General features: G+C 36.0%; 1 protein-coding gene across 11 annotated transcripts in view; it reads left to right on the forward strand.

Annotated features, from left to right (window-relative positions):
• MEF2C (myocyte enhancer factor 2C) overlaps nucleotides 1-24,852 on the forward strand; it is a 124,201-nt gene that overhangs the window by 52,915 nt on the left and 46,434 nt on the right. For all 11 annotated transcript variants that reach the window (XM_057381779.1, XM_057381787.1, XM_057381784.1 and 8 more), the window contains one exon: nucleotides 1,712-1,915. In XM_057381779.1, the coding sequence (XP_057237762.1) occupies nucleotides 1,712-1,915 (204 nt within the window). The remainder of the gene's footprint in view (nucleotides 1-1,711; nucleotides 1,916-24,852) is intronic.

Raw genomic sequence — 24,852 nt, forward strand, 5'->3', positions numbered from 1 at the left:
GTTTAAAAATTTTTTTTTTTTTTTTTTTTTTTTTTTTTTTTTAATCTTGAGTGAAGAATTGTTACATATCTCATTACTCATTCCAAATATCAAAAGCCATGACAGACAAATTTGGAAAGAACTATCAATTACGCATACTTGAGACCAGTGCAGTAGAAAGGGTTTTTTTTCAAATGTTTGAAAAATTGTATTTTGTGGAAATCCAACTTTTCTTAACAGTATGTCAACAGAGGCTAAAATTACAATGAGGGAAATAACATCCAGTATGCATTTGGGAGAATAAATGTTCATAGTATTGGCACAGAGCCTCATCTTTCTGAGACAGTCTAACAAATAGGGATTAGCAACACTTTAAAATACTTTAAAGTCACATTTTCCTTGGCTTGACACGCTGGGATTTTAAGGTAGTCTGGGGTTACAGTTAGAATTAATTTGCTTTAGAAGTTAAGGTAAGAACAGCAGCTGTATGAATCGCATACAGACAGATCTTCTTGCCTCAGCATTAAAGTACAGAGGGGACACAGGTTATGAGTATGTGAGAAATGGTAGTAACAAATGCAGAATCAGGTGGCCACATAAACTTGGTTTCATGCCTGTCCTTGACATACCAAGTACCTTGATTATATGTTAAGTTTGATTAATTTTAGGCTTAGAAAAAACTTTTTTTTCTCTAAAAAATCCCTGTCAGGGAAAATATTTTAATAACAATTGTGCATATAAAGAAAGAGAGGAGAAAATTTCAACCATGGAATTCTCTTAAACAGCTCTTTGTAGTTTCTTATTTTGAGTCACATGTCTTACTGAAACTTGTAAGCAAATACATAAAAGAAGAGGGAATATAACACTTGATGTGCAGGTCTTTCATTGTCAAAACAGTCCCCATGGAAAATTATGGATTTGTACACAATTACTAATTACAATTTTCATACTGCCTGGATTTTTTATGATGTCAAGGCATTAGCTGGCCTACTGAGAACTTGTAAGCACATCACTATTTCTTTCCTATATAATATGATCTAAAGCCTCACATACTAAAAAATGCCAGTTCATATTTTTAAGCATATAGCTTGAAATGAAATAAAATACGCTATGTATGTGTTCAGAAAAGATCTTGTTTCAAAGGCTGCTGACCAGCTATTGTTTTTTCTTCATTTTGCTTTATAATTCTCATTTCTCATGAGTGTGTGAATTTTTAACACTAGGTATTTCTTCAAAACGATTGTGTTTATATGAGCAATGTATCTCTTTTGCACTACTTAAATGCTTATGAAATAATTTGTTTGCTTCAAAGCTAGCAGCAGTTGGGGGTCTTGAAATCAAGATCAATTGCTATCACTCAGAAAAAAAAAAACTCAGAATTGACTGCACTTGTTCAAACACTTGCCAATCAAAGATGCAGTTTCTAAATATGGATGGGAAAAATGTATGCAGTCTAAAGGGTATCCAAATTTAAAAGTTACAGAGAGACATGCATTATCAATACTTCATAGCACCACCAAATACAAATACTATGAGGTGATAATTAGGTATATTTCCTCCCACATATGGCACATATATATTCAATTTGGAAACTGCATTTGTGTTTATGCATTTGTTTTCTGAGCATGTTCAATTCAAAGACTACAGCACTCACACATATTTCAGGAAAAAAAAGAAAAACTACAGAAGGCAGCTTATGGATTTCTGAGAGATTCCGTACTTTTTTTTCCAGGTGACTTTTACAAAGAGGAAATTTGGATTGATGAAGAAGGCTTATGAGCTTAGTGTTCTGTGTGACTGTGAGATTGCTCTGATCATCTTCAACAGCACCAACAAACTGTTCCAGTATGCCAGCACTGATATGGACAAAGTGTTACTGAAATACACTGAGTATAATGAGCCGCATGAAAGCCGAACAAATTCAGATATTGTGGAGGTAAGACKTCATGTTTTGCTCTGAGATGGAGGTACTCCAAGTGAGTAGATTATACCCTCAGGTGATATAGCAGCAGGAGAGCGGAACAAGACAACGGTGTATTGGCTTGGGCATTGGAGGTRACAAGGTCAAAGCTGCAGGACATCCATGTAATTTGTGAGAAGTTTTATCCTTTTGAGTCTTGCAAAAACTCCTGCAAAGGGATCTCTGGCTCCCTATTGTCCAGCTTTCTGTGCTGCTTTGTCACTTTGTCCCTTTAATCCTGTCCATGCCTTGACTACTACGTACCAGCTGAATCTCCTGCTTGTCTCTGTCTCTTCCAGGGATGTGCTCTCAGGAAAACATTGCATACTTTGTCTCCATAATCCAAAAATTATCATATTGCCAGGAGGAATTAATAGTACATTGTAAAAGATGAGGGAGAAGATGTAGAACCACTGCTTGGAGGCATTTGACTGACTACTTTMGATTTTTTGTGGTTTACAGATGATGTCTAATAAAACACAAGAAAAGCTGACTTACAATTTGCACAGTAAAAATTATCAGCTACCTCACAGAGAATATTTTTAACATAATATAATAGTAACAGTATCAAAGCAATAGTGTCAGAATGCTAGAAACACTTTTTAATTTTATATTACAAAAATTCTTATTTACAGTTACTAAAAATATTAATTTAAATATAAGATTTTAAAATTTAGCTCCTAATATGTGCAGAAAAGTCCCTTTGCTTTGTAATCACAGTTGGATTCAAACCATCCAAAATACATGAAGCCTTCAATGATTTTGTTGCTATTAACAAAGTATTCATATCGTAGAAAAATAACTAAAAAATCAGTTATGCGACCTATAAAACTTCTGGTTTTAAAGCACATGACTAATTAGGAATCTAATGAAATCAATTGAAAATATAGTGGAAGGATGACAACCATCTTCAGGGTCAGTGAAAATTTATTCCTGAATACATTGGTGTATACACGTAGTTTACTTCAGATCTTTATAAAGTTAGTTTCACATTTTTGAATGATGTGGATATTGTCTGAAATGAGACTTTGATGTTTTTGGAATGTCCAACAGGGTTAGTCATGTTTTTAAGACTAGCAATGTAAGAAAATAAGTGAGTTATTTTATATAATTTTTTTAAAGGAAAAAAAGTTCTGCATAGTTAAAATTGTTAAACTTTTTACAAAGAATCACAGTCACACCACCTTAGATGGGCAAAGACTGCACACAGGAATATGTATAATTTTTCTGTCTATCCTGTCAACATCTAGGAAGTTACTGTTTTTCTTCCCTCATGATTTCCCCCCAGATTTTCTCCCTCATTAAAAGAGGGTGAGGTCCTGACAACAGAAGAGAAATTTTTGTTAGTTAAGACTAGGAGGAAAGTGCATAATTTCTTCCTCCTCTCCATCATCTCTTTTCCTCTCTTACTTCAAATCTTTTGTATAGACATGAAGCCTTTCCTGTCACCCAGGACTGAGCAGCCATATCCTGTCCAACAGAATTCCAGTTCTGTGCCCAAAATAATGTCCTGTCCTCTTTTAGTGGCAAAAAGCCAGAATATTCTTAGCAGAAGAGTTTCCTGTGATATCTTTACTTCTTCCTGCAGGCTATCTTGTGGAAATAGGTGACTAATCCAGTTAGGGATTTATTATTTGTTTTACAATGAATGAATACTTTTGATCATGAGGACTRTGACTTTTCAAGGAACTTGAATGAAAACTTAAAATTTCAAATAATGTTGAGTTATTCAGAAAGAGCACTCACTCCACCAGCAAAATCCCTTTCTGCATGACCAGTGGGCCAATTTGGATAGGATGATCAGCATTTTTGCATGCAGTTGTGTAATTTTCTGGGTATACCCAAAGTTTGGTGGGAAATTCTTTTCACTTCTCTCAAAGGAACAAAATAAAAGTAAATTATTGAAATAAATGTTATTTAAATTGATCAACAAACATAAAGGTTGAATGAAGTGAATGTTCTRTGAGCTCTGAGTTKTGTTTTGTTTTTTGTTACATTTTTCTGTGTTCTGTCTGTGACATAAAATACCTAAACTATATCAGTACTTATACAGTTTTAGAATCTAAGGAGTACTTCTACAGGGTGCAGGTTTTAAACAAGAATTCCATATTATCATGCCTTTACTTGATAATGAACATCACAGTTACAAGTACAGTAGAGCACAGAGCCCATGAAAATATGCAAACTGATAAACAGCTTGACTCTTAGTGTAGTTTGCGTATATTTTTATGTATAGAATATAAATCTGCCACACATTTAAATATTTTAATTGATCAGTTAAACTGACTACATTACATGTATTTCCCTTATAAGGAGTCCATCTCCTTTTCACTTTCAGACAGCTAGATTTCACACTATTTTTTAATCTGGTTCTTCCAGAGCTATCAACAGCAGTTGAGAATCAGGCAGTATTATTAAGTCTGATAATTTTCAACTAAATGTCTGTTCAATATCTGTATTTCAGCAGAGAAAGGAGCACAGCTATCCACATAGATTCCTGCACAGTATTAGAGAAAGAAAACTTTTTTAGGTGGACTTATGAAAATTTGAAATATAGCTGTCAACCATAAAAAAGTTTTTAATTTAGAATCCAATTTCTGTTCACATTCAACATAATATTAACTATTTACTTACTTTTCTTTTCAATTGTGTTAGAACTGTGTTATCAGTCATCAAAATGTAATGTAACTTCTTTGAACAATCTACATTCAAAGAAAATTAAAAGAGCAGCTCTCCAATGTGTAGTTAATTACTTTTAAGTTAAAGCATGGCTATTCAAGTAGAAAAATTACATAACTTTTCATGTAGATCTGGCTAAAGCTATTAATTTTATTAAGCAATTTTTTTTACTTTAATTACTGTGATCAATTATATTTAGTATTTCTGAAGAAGTGAGTCTTCAGGCCATAACCTGTTATTTAAAGAAGAAAACAAGATCATATATCTAACAAACATCACACTGTTTTAAATGGAAAATTGGTTCTATCCAACTTAAAAGTATATGATCTCAGTAAATCTATCTTGATAAAAAATGGAATGCTAATATTTCAAAGGTAACTGCTCTTCTTTGAGCTCTTTTGGTTTAATGATTTAAACAAATAACTTATACTTTCTTTACATATACAACAATTTTTTTTACATGTAATAAATATTACTGAGATGGTGTTTTCCAGTTACTTCATTCAAAATGGAGTTGATTAACATGCAATTTGATATATCTGAGTTTTTCAGCTCAGAATTGCCTACCAGTTGAACCCACTGTTAACTTCAGTTAAYACCCACTAAATATACTGATGACACAGAGGTAAATAAAAGTCAATGKGTAGTCATGAAGGAGAAAATTTATGCATTCTATACTCACAGTTATCCATTTCAAGCAACAGTGACAATTATTGTGAGTCTTACCAAAATCTGCATGAAGATATGTAAAAATTCTGGGAAACAAGCAAACAAACAAAGCCTACAAATAAAAAGCAAACAAACAAAAAGGTACATTTTGAAATTTCTGTTTAGCAGTAAGCGGATTGCTAAAACTGAAGCCTTCATGTCCTCACCCACCAAATTGCTCACACCATAGTCATTAATTCAATTTTCCTCCAGTTAATAAGTGAGCATTAGTTTCTGGATATAGTAAATTCTTTTAAAGAATAGAAGAAACTCTAGAGAGTTCCTTCAACGTGGGGAAAAATATAATACTTTAGCTGCATGATAACCTCCAAGTGTGTATGTCAATTCCAACAATAATATATTCCACGTAATTGTATAAAATTGGGCAATAACCTTCTTACAGCATTAAGGAAATGGGGAAGAAAAAATGTCAGCATTTTACAACAGTCAAGCATATGCATTGTGCATTCTTTGGATTTATGAGAAATAAGGCCAGATCCTTTCCTTGTTTCTGGGAAAGATAAGTGGATGTAACACAACTTATTTTAGTGACATCTCACTGACATACTGCTGTGATTAGCAAGAATCCAGTGCTAAAGCACTGTAAGCCCACTACTTAGTACCTCACCTTTACATTGAAGGAGACAGATTTCAGAGCAGGAATGTGGGTAAATGCATCTTGGCTGCGAATGTAATTAAAGGTCTAACATGTTACAGAAACCTGTTGTGATTCTTCAGCTAAGCCATCAAGCCTTTGTTGATTTGAGGTGAAACCTCCTGCCTTTTGTCTCTCTCACTGTCCCTTTTTCCTTGTCATTTCTTTCATGTCAAAGCATCAGCTACTGCCTCAGCTTTCGAAGATCTCTAGCGAGTTTTCACTAAGTCCTGGTTTTGGTTCACTTTCTGGTATCCTGAGTTTAATACACTGATTCTTGCTCTGTGTGCAGATAAATCCTCCACAAATCACTGACTAATTTATCTTTCAGCTCTTTTTAAACCCCCAATCGGTCAATTTCTTTGACCCTACTGCTATTATTGTCCCTCTAACTCCAGTTCACTTCTATTCATCTGCTGATTCAGTGGTCACTGTCTTTAGTTCAAGTTCTCCTACTAAGTCAGCCCTTTCAAATTCATCCCATTAAACATAACTTCCATTTTCAGGCAAACATCCATCCATCTCCTCAGTTCCCCTTTGCCATACCACTAATCACTAGTAGACAAAAAAGACGAACACAGACTTCATTTATCTATCTCTTTGCTGAGCTTCTATGTCATAAATGCTGATCATCCCCCAAATATATTAATATTGCAAAGTTCACTGCATAAAACTGCTAACTTGTATGCATGCACACACATCTGTCTGATACTTGCAGCTCTCCATTGACTTCCAAAAAATTCTCCTGAGAGCTCARTGTCTTTTCAGTGTCTCTCTTGTTACCTCCTTTTTCATCTGTCTTCTTCTGGCACCGGTCTTCAACTGCTCCTTTATTTCTCCCCCTCTCTCTCTTTATTAAGTCTTAGAAGGATGTCATGGTCCTCAGCATAGATTTTTACACACAGGAAGATGTCTGTTCTTGCAATAAGCTGTCACATCTTCCTGTTTCAATGAAACCTTAACCTCATCTGGCTTCTCATCTATACATTTTCTTAGTCCATTAAGGATTGATTTTCCATTAGACTTAGTGGTCCTCCATCTTCTTTTGCCTCTCCTTTCTCATGGAAATTAGGTAAGCTTGGTAAAAATTAATTGGGGGAACTCTTGCTTTTAGTGGTAATGAAGAATTTATCGAGAATTAATCTGAATTATTCTAGGAGATTAATTATTCTAGGGACTTTGTGATGGGTTCCAGGTTTCATATGGTAAAAAAAAAAAAAAAAAAAAAAAAAAAAAAAAAAAAAAAAAAAAAAAAAAAAAAAAACAAAAAACTAGCTATAATTTGCAATAGTATCGCATTTTTAAAGAATTCTCACGGCTTCTTTTTCATGGATAATGAGTATCTAGCATTGTCCTTTTAACTTGTTTTGCACAGGGGGACACAAGTTTATTCTCTAGCAACTACTGGTGAATTGACCTTTGACAGAGTATTTTCTGTTTTCCAGTGGACTTCTGTATTTGGTGGGGGAGAACAGTCTAAATATAGCAAAAGAAAAGTGTCCCATTTGCAGCTGCATTTTCCCCTAAGAGGAGGAAATGAGGAACATATGAAATTCTCCCTGCAGATTGCTCATCCTTTTTGTTTTACAGCACATAGAGAAATCTTCACAAACTTTAACAATAAGATAGCAATAAACAAAGCAATACCAAGTCCTATGGGGTGGTAGAATTATTTTATTCTGTGCTCTTTTGCTTGTTAAAAAACTATTTTTGCTCTGAAAAACACATGTTTTTCTGATGAAAACATACAACTAGTGATAGACAGCAATTAATTCTTCCATGGATTTGTAGAAAAAACTAGTTTGAACTGAAAATCCACTCGTTTTCAGTATGGCCAACCACATGTTAATTGGCATACTTTTAAATCTCCTTCAGGGACTTGAAAATTAAAACTTAGTAGAGCTTTAGAACAGTAGAAGGTTGGAGTTGGCCATGGGCAGTATTTGTGCCTGAGAGGAATGCCAGAGTTCTGCTTTGCTCATAGACTTACTGCATGTTATGTTCCATCAACCCTTACAGGTGTGCTGTGGGTTCTATAGCATATGCAGGATTAGTCACTTGATGTGGAAGTTCTGAATGAGATGTGGAAGTTCTGAATGAGATGTGGAAGTTCTGAATGAGATGTGGAAGTTCTGAATGAGATGTGGAAGCTCTGAATGAGATGAAAAGAAAATTTCTTCTGTCAATTATTTCTAAAGGTCACAGAGCTAATGAGTTAGGAGGTTAATTAGATTCTGAAGGCCTCTTCATATAAATTTAGACTCTTATCTGTGTATTTGTAGTAAATAAGCCCATATAATACTCTAAACGTTCTCTTTTTAGGAAAAGTAAGATGATTGTTTTAGCTTCTTTAATGCAGTAAGTGTATTTTCCTCTTTTGTCATCATAACATAATACTGCATACAAATGATCTGTGAAATACACAGTGTTGAGCTATTGAAATCAAGTGATTTCTTTCAACTACCATGGGCTGAAGATMTGGGACAGTATGGAAGTAAGCCTGTGTGTAAGAAAGGTTATTCAGGGTGATCTAAAGACAGTACAGTTTATTGGATACTGCTCAAGACTAGGACTCATGAGACTTGTATTTTATTAATAGCTTTGCCAAGTACTGTTGCATGACCTTGGATAAATCACATTTCCTCCTAATGCTTCAGTTTCCACGTGTAAAATAGGAATAACATTATTGATTTTCTTTGTAAATTGGTTGAAGACCAGGTCCTCAAAAAACAGCTACTCTTACCAGTTCCACAGGCCTGATATTTGGAAAGAGTCGAGTGACAAAAAAAAAAAAATTATTTGGATGATTATTTAGGCTTTTTTAATGTCTTTGTCTTTTTCATATTTAAAAAATACATTTAGAAAAACTAAACCATTATTGTCATTATCATGTATGACAAAGACATGGGATTGACTTCAAGATCCTCAGCATTTTTACAATAGTCCTGTGGTCTTTGTTTGCCATCTGAGTATTGAGCTTTTAAAAAATATGTTTGTAAATTTATATCCTCATGTGAGTATCTATGTTTTTCTTAACCATAACAGGTTAAAAAAAGTCTCAGAGGAAAAGATATCTTGGTTTCAAAAGTGCTAAAAATCTGACCATTTTATCAATCTTGATTTAATTTTTTAAAGCAATCACTTCAGAAATACATCTTTTCTAAGCAAAAGCTGACATTCTTACCTAATCTTGTTATTCCAAAAATTTGGGCTTCATGTAAATAGTAGCTATTAAAACCACAAAAAACACTTCAAGACTTAAAAATGTGTATGGCAATTCTGTTCTGTCCAAAGTAGTCCCTTAGTGGAACTGCTGTTCCAGTCAGTAATAGTGTCCAAATTAGTCCTACTGCAGCCATTAGACAGCAATTTATTCCCTTCCTCCCACTTATCCTCATGAGGTTTTAGACTCTTTATCTTCCCAGGATGTTTTCAAGCTTTCCTTGATAATTCTGCAGCTTCCTGTTACTGTGCATTTAATAAGACATAGACTTGGGTTACTTTGCAGTCTAGAAGAAGAAAGTAAAGGGTCAGAGTATTTTTTCTTATATTTCAAATTAATTCAGTATGTGAAAAATACAGCTAAGGTAAAGTTGCACAGCGAATTGTTTTATTTTACTTTATCACAAAAAAAGGTTGTACATTATGTTTTATTTCAGCAAGGATTTGGTTAACACAAAACATAGTTTCTAATCCTAATATTTCTCAAATGAAAGCTAAGCCACGTGCCTGTGAGCTACTTTTCCATAAGTGGAAGAAGAGAGAAGGAACAGAAAAAACTGAAATTGATCCAAAGTTAGTTATTCTGAAGTACATGGTACAGCAGAAGCTTCTTTTCAGTGTATTTAGGGGGTGGTCTGGACTTTCTGTTTTAACCTTATTGAGTATTATATAGTTCTATTTTTAATTCATTCTTTTGTAATAGTTTTTAAAATATTTTAGTAAGTTAGTAAATAATTTTGATGGATGTTGCAAAAAACCTGAAATTACAATATGAAAAATATGTGCAGAATATAAATATGTTTCAAATTTTTCATGGTTTTTTTTTTTTTTTTTTTTTTTTTTTTTTGTCAAACTGAGATCTTAAAGCTGTATTTCTTAGAGCAAGATCATTCTTTCTTTCTCCAAAACACAATAAATCTGGCTAAAGAGCTGGAAAAATCTTACATGTCTGTGTAACATTCTTAGAACTTAATAGTTCCAAAGTTTTATCCCATCTAGTCATTGGAGAGCRTTCTTTGTTTTTGTAATCACTGTTTCACATAGTAACAGCTTGCAGTATTTTGGTCTGTTTGCCAGAGGGTAGGTTTATTTTTAMATCCCTGAACTCTGAATTTTCTTTATTTTTCCAAGATTGGAAGCAGCTGAAAAGCCTGAAGTTACAAGTTGAAGGCTTGCTTCACAATATGAGGTGGGAAGCCTCATTCTCTCCTCCTTGTGTTTTTCTTTTTTTAAAATTTTCCTAACAATGTCTCTTAACTGATATTTGTCTAAAAATAGAACACTGTCTAACTAAAAATAGCTTGGCGTTCAGTCCCGCTAAGGAAAATGGAGAGGAATAGGCGTGGAATAGAAGGCTGAGTAATCCAGCTCTATTCATTCACAGATTCCTTTGAGAATGCAGGCGATGATAAAGTGCCCTCAAAAAACCACAGGCCTTACATGCTCTCTTCAGACTCCTAGGTGCCAATGAACATTTTAGCCCAAGGATATATTTTTTCCCCTCATAGATCATAAACACTTTCTAAGRACAAAGCTTTGTTTCACAGAAGCTAGCTTACTGTCAAAAATAGCTGACTTTCCTAGGGTCCTTCTTTTTTTTTTTTACTTTCCACATGGTTTTAATTTATTTTAAGATAAGCAATGAATGCAGTGTTCTGTCAAGAATTACCATGAAATGTCACATATTTAGCATGAATGAATGMAAAAATAGATGCTTTTCAATTATTTCATATGACCTCAGAACTTCACATATCAGTAAGAAAGGATAATTTATTACTCTGATTCAGAGKAGTAAATTAAATGAGTAGACATTATTTGTTTCACTGAAAATCAAACTTCAGCTGGAGAGCACTTCTGCATATATATAAGCTTTAAATTTGTAATTGTTCTGAAACTCAAATTTCCCCAAGAGAGTATAGAAGATTGGAATGGAAAAGGGCAGGATCTAATGTACTTAAAAGTAAAACTGTTGAAAACCCTGAAAAGCCGGAGCTTCTAATTTGAAAAGCCATCATATTAGAGAAAGTCAAACTTGTTCTGTACTGCAGCTTTTGTGTCACCATTGTAGTATTGCAGAGTGAGTATCAATAATACTACATAGCAGAAAAAAACAGCAAGAAGGTTTGAGCATGTTATTTAAAACCAGAATGTGTACTGATGTTCTGCAAGGCATTTTTGGCATTTTGGTTTTTGATTGTTTTTTTTAATCTGACTAACCTGGTCAAAAAGAGCAACAGGGTGTGGAAATGTCAGCGTAGTTCATAGGGTTACTTGAGCTTGAGTATTGTTTTGTTCAGTTCCTGTAATGCTGCTTGTGATAAGACTCTGGAGACAAAGGACAATAATTGATGGAAAGGGACTTAAATCACTCCAAAAAGAATCAAGGTCCTTGTATATCGGTACATCGACTCTTTTAGTCTCCCTCCTACTTATAAAGCATTTTGTCTTCTTGCATGTTGGCCCCCTGCTGCTCTCTGTAACAGAGGCAGGCAATAAGTGATTCCTTCATGGAGTACACAGGGTGTTATTGTGTCTGTGTGGTGTATTAGTAAGTACCAAGGCTGAATTCTACTATTGTATCTTCACTGCAAGCTCAGAAAAATAGGACACACGACTCTGCATTACCATTTTCAACATAGATAGTGAGCTACTTATAGCTGTGTTTGAGATACAAAGGCTTTTGTGAGCAAGATCATTTTTAATTTTCATCATTGAAATATCCCTGCTTTGTAAGGCAAATAGAAAATGTGGTTATTTACCCAGATTCAAATGTAGTGGTGATCATGACAAGTGGAAAAATAGCACATATTCTCTAACTTCACAGCCAACTTTAATGTGAACTACTTACCTTGACCTCTGTTTCCCCAAGTCTTTTTGTTTTATTGGATTCCGATAAGCTCTCAGCTGTTCACTGTTAAAGCAATGTTGAAGATTATGCAATGCTGAGTTTCTAGCAAAATCAGTTACGTGATACACAGTTCTTCATATGCTTAAACATGAGCAAGGGGTTTTTTATGTATAAGTGTTCCCAGATAAGGGCCAGGTGGGCCCTTAGCCACCACTCATAATTGTATTAGGTTTAAAGGTCCCTATGGTATCAAAAGCCAACAATTTTGCTATGCCAGTCCACCATTCAGGTTCTTTTAGATCCCTGATTAAAGCCTAGAGTGGTCAATGGGAGTCTTCTGACTAAATCCACATCTGTCTTGTTACAATGCTCAGTACAGATACAAATTTCTACAGATTCTGTCACATTTTGGAGTAAGCAATATTGTAACAGGTCTTATTTCTAGAAAGATTTGTAGAAGTCACAATTCATACACTGAAACATCTCACAAGAAGAAAACAGAATGCTCCCACAAATCTCTGCAGATACATGCCTCTTTTTCTGAAGCACTCCCAAGCGTCAGTAAAAGTGACAGAGTTGGGATCTAAATAGTTCATATCATCATTAGCATTTATGAATTTATATTGAGAGGTAAAATTCCCTGCTGAAGAATTGTGAATTGCCTAAGACACTCTGCAAGTGGAACTTCGTCACCAAAGAGGATAGGGAAGAAAATCAGTATAGTCCTGGCTTTTTGCCTACTTCACTCTCCTGCTAGGGAGCCAGCATCTTAAATATTCTGCTCAGGCTGGAACACCTTGCCCATTTGATTTGTATGAAGCAAAATATCTCTCCTTCCCTAGGCTGTACACAGATAACACTATCTTTCTGAGATGCCTTTCCACAGTTTTCATCATTCTGACAAAAGCTCTGTTAAACTTCAAAATATGTTGACTTCTCTTTGTTGTTACAAGAAGAAGGTATAAATTAATTATTTGTGTACTATAACATCCATCCTCTCTATATTATGTATTTCATATTGATTAGACTCTGCTTGCTCTGTGTTTTCATATAAAGCAATTGAAATTAATGCAAGTTACCAAATTTGAAGGGCTATAAAACCTCAAACACATATGCTTTACCATTCTACGTTTTTAATAATCACAAGTTTATGGTCAGCTGTGAATCAATATCTATAGTCCAGAGCTGTGAAACATTGCTAAATCTTAACCATTGCTCAYTGCATTAGAAAAGAGCCATTAAAACAGAGCTTCAATCAACATTTTATTTATGCAGCAATCTATAAATCCAAAACTTTATGTAGTGGTGTTTTCCTTGCTAAATTTTGCCACAAGTGTTTCTATATATGGTTACCATTAATGGAGAARTAAAACTATTAAAAGAAGTTGCATCATCTGTGTTCTAAACAATCCATTAGTTTTTTTGGTGTGGAAGACAGTGATGTATAAAGCAAAAATCTGTGATACATTGGGTACCCTTGCATTAAAATAAAATCTCAAACTCATTTCTACCATCCTGGGTGATCTATAGACAGTTATAGTGCAGTGTTATAAAAATGATCATAAGCTTTACTTTGAGTTGTTCAAGTAAATGTTTATTTCTTTAATCAAATGTTATAGCACACAGACTGTTCAAAGAAAGCAAATTATAGAATATTCAATAAGAGTACTTTGAATAACACACAGCTGCTAAAGATTTGTTCAAAAGAGATCAAAATCTTGACAAAGAAAAAACAGTTCCAAAGCAGGAATGTGTCATTTAAAGTATATTTAGCTTACTATAATATAACCATGGCTGTAACATGAAAAACATAAAAGTATAAGAATTTATCTTTCATTTTTTTAATCCAAGGCTTGCCTGTTAAATAATTCTAGCATGTTCAAACATGTATTAGTAAAATGGAAGTTTTATGGATTCCTTCCAGCAGGTACCAATATGTGCCTTAGCCTCTGAGATATATTTCTGCAATCTATCTGAAAGGAAGCTTGCCACTCTAGATGTAAGTTTTCATGTGACCCACATATATTGCATAACTCATGAATAAAAACTTCTAAGTATGCTCAGTACTTTCCATCTTGTACCTCAAAATGTTTTGCAGAAGTGACCAACAATAATCTTAAAATATGGCAGCTTAGTCATTTATCCAAAAACCCCATCTGGAGGTACAAAAGCTTTTTGAAGGATCCGTTATTTGCCCTTGAAGATTACTTGGTGCCTGTACAGTGCTTAATCAGTATGGGTCCAATGGGGGCCAAGCCTTTCCCAGTCCCCTTTTAAGACCCAAAGGGTTTTCAACAGGCTTCCCTCAAATAAAAATGCTGTTACAAGTCAAAGAACTCTGTTCCCTGTCAAGTTCTGTTTCTCTGACTGAAGAAATGGTGCATTTATTAATGCTCAGCACCAAAATATTACAGTGAAGCGCACATAGGTTTAACTATCCAGGCCTATCTAAATCATAGGAAGTTGAGTGAATCCTATGCCTTCTAGGAATATGGGAGACAATAGGTTTGAGCCCATTCAGATTGAAGAAGAAACATGGTAAGTATTTCCAGTCATGTTTCTAACTACTAGCAGATGTACGGAAAAAAAATCAGGAACAGCAAACTTTTCTTAAAAGGGAAGAGGGAATCTTCCTTGACTCTTTGAAAGGTTGCCTGTAACTGGGGACAGCATGCTTCAGTCAGTACCTGAATACCCAGTCAGAATGTGGGTAAAGGCATCTCTACAGCCCTCCCTAAGCATCTGATGCTTCTGATGGGGGATAGGATTTCTGAAAACCCATTTGCTTGCTCTGGGTCAGTCACAACTTCATCACATGCTGCTAGGCTTGGATCCTGTTCAGTAGCACTGAGCTCTTCTGGCGCCTCAAATCCTAACAAAGTGTGAATTCCCCAGTGAAGATCAGGTGCCTAAACAGTAAGTATTGCCAGATTGAGTTTTCTATGTCCCTAAACCCTTGATTGGATCTATTCCCTAGCCCTTTCCTGTCATAAGGCCCTTTKCAGCAAGGCAGTTGCAGCAGGGTGCATTTATCGTTTCAGTGTAAACTCAAAACAAGTAGGAACACTCCTCATTGGCCATTTTCCTACTCTGACACTTTTGAAATTGCCTCTGTTCCAAATGATTCTTAGAAAGATACACTGTCATTGCACTGTCCTGGGGACATCTTCATTAATAGCTTTCAAGCTGGGGGCAGGGAGAGGGGGGACTTCTTCCCAACTGGCTACATTAGAAGAATCTTTAAACAATTAGGAACCCTTTAGGAACATACATGTAAATATAAAATGAGAATTGTGAAATATAAATAACAGTTTATCTAGTAGGACTAAACCCACCTGATAAAAATACTCATTTCTATGATTTCTATGAATATTGATTCACAGCTGTAGCCTGAACTAGGGAGATGCTTCTGGGGTTGGACTTGAGGTTGACAGTGGATCCCAGGGGTTATAGAAACTTATTTTGTCTGTCCCAGAGATTAATTTTTTCATTCCTTTCCCATTAAGGAGTCTGAGAAATCTACCTGCTCCTGTACAGTCTTTTTTGTGGGAGAAATGTTCTTAATTCCACCTTCTTCTTAATTCCACCCTTCTTGAAGGGTAATGGAGTAGAATAGCTGACTATTTTCGGTATAACTAACCAAAACATTCTGCAGTTAAATCTGTTTTCCTGCTGATCTCCATGACCAATTGAGTAGCAAGAATAAAAGAAGTACTCATGAATTCTAGCTACCACTGTTTTATGTGGGGTCTTGTGATCTACCATACGCAGGGAGAAATAGGAATCTTGCCAACTTTGCAATCAACGTAAGTAAGCTTTGCTGCAGTTCATCTGAAAGTTTCACATTGTTGAGAAACTCTAGACGAACCTCAGGACTCTGAAACTCTCTAGTGACTCTAGGACCAAAATTTTGCACTTCTGAAGTGGAGAAATTCTTATATTCTCATGGCTTACATGGCCCTTGGTCCCTTCATGGAAAGAGTTTTCTAGCATACTGAATTGAAATTTTAGTTATTTAGGACATTCCTTGTCCCTTTCACTACTGTAAGTGCCATGTTAAAGCCTGACCCCACTAAAACCAGTCAGAATCTTTTTACCAGATCTTTAAATTTAATATATCAAGACCAAGAGGCAAAGCCATGTCTATTTTGAGGTAGTCCCAGTCAATCTTGTCAAGTTTGTGATTTCATTGGCACAGTTAGCTCCTGATTGATTTTAAAATAGATTTTTGTATTTAGACTTGGAATAAATGTTAGAGAACCTGAATTATTCCTTTGTCATTCTGTGTAATACTCTTTACCTTTAATCTAGTTTGTTTTATTGCACTGTAAATGTTCTCCACATCTTAGGAGAGAGTTCTGGCTTCTCTGGCAGCAGAGAAGTGGTTGCATATAGCCATGTATGCAGAACAAGATATGGAATAGAGCACAGATATGATATGATAGACAAGATATGTAATGAGCACAGTTTTCTTGCTGCGATAATATCAATAGGAAATGCTATTATTATATTTCTCACCATAATGGTTTCAAGTTTGGTCTGTAGTTGGTCCAAGCCTCCACCACAAGAAGAGGCAGTGCTTTTGCGCTTGTGGATTTCAACTCCTTGTTGGGTAAGGCCCTCTATGGTTTTTCCTTATATATAGGCCAAGCCCCTTAAAAGAAAAAGCAGAATGCTACTGGCTTCTGAATACTTTTCTCAGAGAGCCAGAAGTCAATAAAGATTTACTTTTTCCTCAGGAACACAGTCCCCAAAACACTCTCCATATCTGTATTGCAAAACATTGTGAAGTGACTCATCACATAGTTGATTAAAACAAATGCAGTCCACCAGCCTGCTCTGGATATGGGATTCTTAATTACAAAAGTTCCCCTTCGTATATATGACATGACTCTCTGAGGCTCTGAGAAAACAGCTGTGTTATCCAGAGATGTGAGTACCCCCAGGCTATTTATTTCCTTTCCTGCGTTGGAAGCACCACCTTCGCGGCAGAATCAGAGGAAGGGAATGCATGCACACCCCTTGACTGCTCCACTTCCGCAGCTCTGGCATGGGGTGACTAGTTTCAGATGGCAGGGAAGAGCAGGCAATCCTGCACAATGATTTATGCTGCAGCAGCAAGAGACACCAAAACTGGTCAAGAGCCCACACCTAAGTCTTCACCAAGTGAAATAGTATCTGTTATACCCATGTTCACAATGTCCTTCATGCCTATTTCTAYCCGTTCTTAGAAAAATTAAACAGGCTGAAATCTTGTTCTTTTTGTCCAACTCTCCTGAGAAATTAGGGGGCTCAAAAGGAGACATCTTTTGTAGCCCACGGAATCCTCTCTCTGTAAATACCATCTGATTAAAGATTTTAAGATCTCAGAGAGTGAGACTTTGGCAAGCTAATATAYTAATTCACCTTACAGACCTATAATTTTGTCCAAAAAAAGAAATCMAGTTTCACAATGAAAAAGCCTAATGTTTAAAATGTTTTAGCTGCTTCCAGAAGAAGCCAAAATATTCAAACAAGACATTTAGTTTAGGAATTCAGATTTTTTCCCCTTTTCTCTTCTATCTTCTCAGCCATTTTTTTCCCTTTTCTGTTCTATCTTCTCAGCATTCTCAGCTATCATTTCAGATTTTTCTAGTATCTCTGTAAACTGTGTCCTGGCCAAAATTTCTGACTCAGACTTGAGTCTGCTTCTGACAGTCCTGCTTTCTCAAGCCATAGACAGTACTAGAAGCTGCTCTGTTTCCTTCTTTCCCAAGCAGAGCATTGAAACTGACCATCATGTTGTTAACATCTTCAGAGGCAAGCATGTAAAGCCAGCTTTCACAGGGTCTGTGTGAGGTCTGTCTGTCTGTCTATACCAAATTCAGACTCCTGACTGACTGTGTTAACGCTTGCTTGGGTTTTCATTCTTATAGCACCCCAATTATAGTGGTGTTTGCTATCACTCAGCTTTTTATAGAGGGAGAACTATAGAAAAATGAATTAACAAAACCCATGCAGAAATTGAGTACAAGAAGTGGGAGTTAAACTGTGTCGTCTTGGGCTCTCCAGTAGCAGCCTAACCCTTGGATAATCTTATGTGAAGGGACTTCTGCCTCCATTATGGCATAGCTTGCCATAATAGAAAGAATTTCCTTGACTGAAAATTATCAAAAAGCTTTTCAAAATCTGACAACTTTTTGCTAATTCTGTCACTTCTGATTCTCTCATTTTAAGAGAAATGCTTACTCCTCTCAAGGGAAGAGCAGAATGAGAGGAGTAGTATGACTTTTAAAGAAGTTGTGCTTGAGGAAAACATTTGTTTGAAGGACCAGCTTTCACAGATAATCTTCCCATTCTGGAGTTTCATCGAGCTTCTCCCTATTCCTGTCTGCACTTTCTCACTCCTCTTTTTGCTAGTGTTTACTTGATTTATCTGCATATTTCAGCTTGCAAAGTTTCAATCTGCATCTTGCCAGTCCTGTAGGATTTTCCATAGGAAAACAAAATCCAGTTCTTTGTTTCTAGCAGATGATACTTTGGTAAGCTGACAAAGGCATATCATAGTCTAATTTTTAGCAGCTGTTTAAAGATAGATACAATTTGCACAAATGTTTCTGGTAAATAACAGAACTTTCATACAGGGAAAAAAGCCATCTTTAATAAAATTCTGCATCATTTAAGTTGTCTTGTTTCATAGTTAAAATCATGGGCAAATTTGGATTGTCAAACAGTGCTTGTTTACTCTAAATTTAGCAAAGAGACTTCCTTTTCTTTCTCCTTGGTGAGAACTCTCTCAGCAGAACACTCAGTTGATGGTTGTTGTTTTGTGCTATTTTAAGGCTTTCGTGCTGCAGAGAAACAGGAGGATAGAGTTTCAGAGATCTAGCCTCTATTGTAGTTCACTATTTTCAAAAAATATATTGATTTGAGCGCATTTACCAATGGATAAGCAATTAAAGTACTATAAAAATAAACGGAAATATTATTTTTCCTACAGAAGGAACTGCTATTCAGCAACATTTGCTCATTGTCATACTGGTACCTTTTTCAAAAAAAAATGCCCTGTCATTTGATCTGCCATAAAATAAATGTTCAAATTCTGAGAGGAAAAACCAACCTGTTCAGAGCATTGATACATTCAAGAGTTTTATGGGAGACCTCCAAAAAAACCCCAGGCACTGAATGAAGTGGTGTTCTTGTCTCACTGGGTGGCGTTTTCACTGCTGGGTCAGCACTGCAAAGTTCTCTGCCGCTGGGCGTGTTCTGTTTCAGATTAAACAGAAAAGCAAAATGTTACGGTCATCAGAGATTTCCTGGCCCCATGGCTGAAGGTAAAGGTGTTTGCCTCATAGTCTAGGAAAAAATCCAAAGTAACTTATATTGTACGCTACACTTTTATTTGTCTGAGGGACCCATCATTCCTGTTCCTGAAAACATCAGTGGCTAGTGTGGCTACACACTAGGTTGGCAGTATATTCTCCCAAAGATKGTTGTATTTTAATAACATATGAAGCAGTCACTAAAGATATAATTTCAGAATATCTTAAGGTTCTTTTAGAGCATAAATAATGTTCAAAATATATGCAAAGAATAATTCCTATCAGCTGTCATTGTTTCCCATAATAGTTTTTTTTTTACAAAAGATTCTGTAAAATAGATGTATTCTTGTGTATATCATATTTCTCAAGTTCTGTGTTTCACATTTCTAAAGTATTTTGAATATAGCATTTAATATTAAAGGTTCCCATTTATATCATGGAAAAGCACCATCTGCCTTTGAAATAGTTAATTTTTTCTGCATTCATTTATATTAAGCCCTGCATATTTCAAATACTGTATATTTTAAGAGCTAGCAACACTGATTTAATAACAGACTTGGTAAAACCACTGTACATCTAGAATATCTTGACTAGTATCTTTGCAGCTGTTCCAAATCCAGCTACAGATTTACGCGAGTGTAAGTGAGACTGACTTCAGCCTTGTGTATATGTCGGACTAAATTAGACACAAATGAAAATGATGAGGATGGCACTCCATCTGCAAGGACTGGAGCCAGAGGAGATTTATAGATAGATGAACATAAAAAGAAACAGTGAAATAACCTGTTGATGATTACAGTGTTTATTTTTAAGGGGCCTCATATCCCCTAAAGAACCTGAAATTATTCTTCTTCACTACTGTAAAGATTTTTTTTCCATTTATACAATTTCTGTGTCTGGCAACAGAACCTAGTTGTTTTTTGACATACTTTATATGTCACCAACATCTTCTCTTTCAAAGATGTTCAATAAAGATTAGTGAAAACCTGGCCATTTGAATATTTCACACATTTCAATGGTTTTGAAAAATCAGTCAGGCATATAGTGGACTGATACTTTGGCTATGGCCAAGAGGCAAAAGATAAGGGGCACAACTTAAAAGCCAGGGGCACAACTATTCTGGCTTTAGGTTATCTYTACACCACTTGGCAGTCCACGTCTGGTTACAGAATGGCAGTGCTCCTGCCTGGGAACTAGTGGAAGTAACCAGAATACAGAAATTTTGTGTTCATGGAGTCAGTTGTTCCTCAAACATTGTGTCTAAAAATAGTAGGAGTTTGTTTTCTGTAAAAGGAGAGGGGATGCAAAATGAGATATCTGCCACTAGGCTGTGGTGATAGCCTTCATTCTGCAGAAGTCTCACATTCATGGGAGGACAGCATGCAGAAAGAATGGTAGGAAATATAGGAGAGTAACCTGATGGGTTTTGCTTTAGCTTACATCTTCCCTATTTCCATAACCCAAAAGCAATGCCTGGGCCTTTGAGTCCTCAGTAAGGAGCTGGAACCACTAGGATACTCAAAAGGCATTGATAACTATTCCATCACTAAAAGAAAAACAGCCTGAGAGTATCTCTGACCCAAGGTAAATAATCTGCTAATTCTGTGCACAGCACACTGACAGACAATCTCTGGACAGTTGTCAAGTATTTTTAATACAACAGAGCAGCATTTGACTTGCGTTTCAAATACGGGTTTAAAAAACATCAGCACAGAAGTTTCATTTGAATACAGTCTTTGGATGTGAAGAGTGCATTTTAAAGTAAATTTTTACTAACATTTATGAGGAATTCTGTTCATTGAAAGCTCTTTTTTTAAAAAAAACCTCATATCTGTAAAGGGTGTTTTATCAGAAGCTGTAATCACAAGTAGGTCAGCATTACATTTATGTCATGTATCTGAATACTTCCATCAATCTCACATGTGAAATCATTATTTAGAAAACGTCAATCTCGTCTGAAGAAGCACATTCTTTTTTTTTAATTCAGCTGATCCAGCATACCAACAATATTAAACTAGTATTATACTGCATCAGAGCAAATGGAGGCTGGCTGTACAAGTGTGAAAACTTTTAAAAATCCATCTAGATTTGAACAAAAAAGTGTTGAGATGAGATTTAGCAAAGAATATGTGTGAATATACATATATACGTATATATAAATTTGTAGATATATATACATATATATATAAATGTGTATATATACATATATAAATGTACAGATACACCTACACACATTTATGTGTATATATCTGTAAGGCGCAGACAGTATGCTCCCGTAGCTGCAACCACATGAGAGCTGGGAATTTTGACAACAGCGTGGGTGAAGAAAAGACAAAAAAACCTTAGCAGTCARGAGCAGAGTAATCAGCATAGCAGCCCTGGGAACAGCCATCTATGGCCAGGGTGCAGCAGGTGGTGGCACTGACAGGTGTGGATGGCGGGCATGTATGACATTGCTGGGGGCCCACTCCCCACTGGCTGCAGCCACATCATGCCAGCCAGCACCGCCACTTGATGCTCCTCTCCCCCCCGTGGATTCCCAGGTGACTGGGATCAGTGGGTGCTGCTGCTGTCTCCTCTTTCAGGGCTAGGGAAATGTGATCCTCTCCATTGAGGGTTGGCATAGGAATCCTACATCAGCTGGCCTGGGGGATTTGTGGGATTTTCAGACCTTTAACACAATGATGATTAATGGGAATAAGCCTGAAGGATGAGGAAATATTCTTAATTAGAACCTCAGGAATTTTTCAGATCTAAATACTTTTTWAAAAAGTTTAAATGTTTAAACATTAAAAAAAAAAAGTTTAAAAGTGATGGATAGAGGTCTTTTATGTGTCCCATGACATAATTGTGAACATAGGGGAGTGTAAGTTTACACAGAATCACAGAATAAACTGAGTTGGAAGGCTCATCAAGCCAAACTGCTGGTCCTGCAGAGCACAGCCACAAGAGTCCCACCATGCGCCCTAGAGTGTTGTCCAAACACTTCTTGAACTCTGTCAGGCTTGGTGCTGTAACCTGGGAAGCCTTTTCCTGTTACACCCTCTGGGTGAAGAACTTTTTTCTAATATCCAACTTAAACTTCTCCTGACACAACTTTAGGCCATTTACTCAAGTCTTGTCACTGGGCAACACGGAGAAGAGGTCAGTTCCAGCASCTTCTCTTCCCCTCACGAGGAAGTTATAGACTGCAGTGAGGTTTCCCCTCAGTCTTTTCTTCTCCAGGGTGAACGGACCAAGTGACCATGCATAAAAAGAAATTTTAATATACAGATTTATTGCTGGACTCCTCATGTGATTTGCTTTTGTTTCTTCCAGTGAAAATCCTAAAAGTTATGTGGTTTAGTTTAGGTGCTGTGAGATCTCTGAATCTAATATGTGTCTATTATATTTAAAAAGCCAAAGTTGCTCTGTGTAATTTAAGTCAATACTAAACAGAAAAGAGCTGGCAAGTTGGTAAGATTGAACATTAAAGAGAGGTATCGTGCATGATCTCTTGTAGAGAGCAAAAAAACCTCTGCCATCTTCCCATCCCCAGCCTCACTATGTCTCCATAGTGGAGACATAGGCGCAGCAGCCAGACAGCAAGGTGTGCTCTCTCACACAGATGCAGGAGAGGCACTGCAGAGAGGCGGCAGGAGATGTGGTGGTGCTGACCAGCCTACTCCAGGCTGCAAGGTCAGCACAAACAGATAACAGCTCCTGGGGGTTTTGGGGCTGTACCAGGTGCACTGCCTTCCAAAGCTCCCCCAACCTCAAGTTAGGTAGCACAGCTGTAGGTAACAAAGGAAAAATTCCACTGTCCCAGTGCCCTTTTGAGAAAACACAGATTTTGTTTGTACTAACAGTGTAAAATATTGGGGGTGCCTTGGCACAAAACAAGGGCATGAATGGAAGAGAATAGATTGAGCTCTGTAATCAGGTAGAGATCTCATGCCCTGATGAGCTTGCAGCGCATGTGTACTAGTACTATTAATACACTGGTTAGCCATTCGTAAGCAGAGAGAAGCAGGTGTTACTGGCAAAGGGTGTCAGTGCTTGCTGTTGGGTTTCACAAGAGTGTGATTAGAGAAGGCACCTGAAGGAGGAGAGAATAATCACTTGGCATGCAATAATGAAAGGCAAATCTAAGCAGAGTGYTTTTTTGTATTGTTTTGAAAAGCACATGTATGTGTATTCATTCGAAGAAGACAGAAATACAGGACCAGACAATGGATTTTTTTCCTTTGAAATTTCTGTAAAAATAAAGTAGCAATGTAAAGATTAGCATGGGGTCATTGAACTTCAGTTTTATATAAACCCTGTAGCTTTTTTCAAAAGGAGTACAAGGCACAAAAGCACATAATGATTTATAAAAAATAAGAAATTTTCCATTCCTCTGTGTTACTGGTATACATTTATGTATGTGTGTGTATGTGTGTGTGTGTGTGTGTGTATTTTATTAGGTAAGTGTAATATTGTTTTATATGATTCTCCTAAACATTCAATTAAAGTACATTAGTACTAGCATACTAGTTTATGTTTATCATTAAATGTAAAAATTTAAGAAATCAATGGAACATAAAATTTGAAATTTTAGTTACACATAAGTCAGGAAATTCAGATAAGTGGTTCACATAGTAACCTATCTCTTCCTCCGTGTTTTCATTTCAGTAGAACCTTTCATTATCTGATTGCACAATACATTGTATCATGCAATTTCATCATAAAATTTCATCATTATATAACCAAGAAGAGAGTGGAGCTTGTCTTCATTCAGCACTTGCTAACTTTGGAGAGAAAGTTAGAGACAGAGAACAAACTGATGCTTAAATGAATCAGGCCTATRTCTAAATATTTTCTGCTCTTTTGTGGCCATAAATTTGGCTGGGTTCTTTAGAATCAATGAATGATTATAAATAATAATGCAGCTGAACACAATAGCATATAATTCCTTTGTAATTGGCTGCTGTCTGCCTTACCACATAAATATTTGGCTCCAGTAAAATAAAAAGAGACAAAATCATTTTTAATTTGTGGCTAAAAAATTATTCCATCTAGATACAGGAAAGAAAGTGATAGTGAAAATGGAGAGCACTTGAAGATTTTTTTCTGACAGTGGAATACAATTTACCAAACTGCAACTATGTGGATTGTCACTAGTGGTTCTGACAGTTAAAAATCATTGTGGTGGCTTCTAGACAACATAGAAGATACGGGAATTTGTAGAAGTAGACATGTAATTCTGAATTTTTCCATACTGTAAAGTTTGATTACAGATGAAGACCCAGTGAGATCGCACTTTTCATTACACAAATGAAGGTAGCGATTAACCTTAAAATTGTTAGGTCTTTGTCGCAGAGGATATCAAAATGGAACATAGTGAGCTGGTCTGAACCTTTTGGGAACCTCATCAACTGACCTGGTCTTTTTAATTTGGCAGTTATACTGTGAGCATTTCGAAGACCTGGAGTGCTGTAAGAAACACTCACACAGCAGATAAACCTATTAAAAAAAAAAA

Source organism: Malurus melanocephalus, unplaced genomic scaffold, assembly GCF_030028575.1.
Source record: "Malurus melanocephalus ecotype Western Australia unplaced genomic scaffold, MMel_1.1 scaffold_528, whole genome shotgun sequence".
NCBI classification, from domain to species: domain Eukaryota; kingdom Metazoa; phylum Chordata; class Aves; order Passeriformes; family Maluridae; genus Malurus; species Malurus melanocephalus.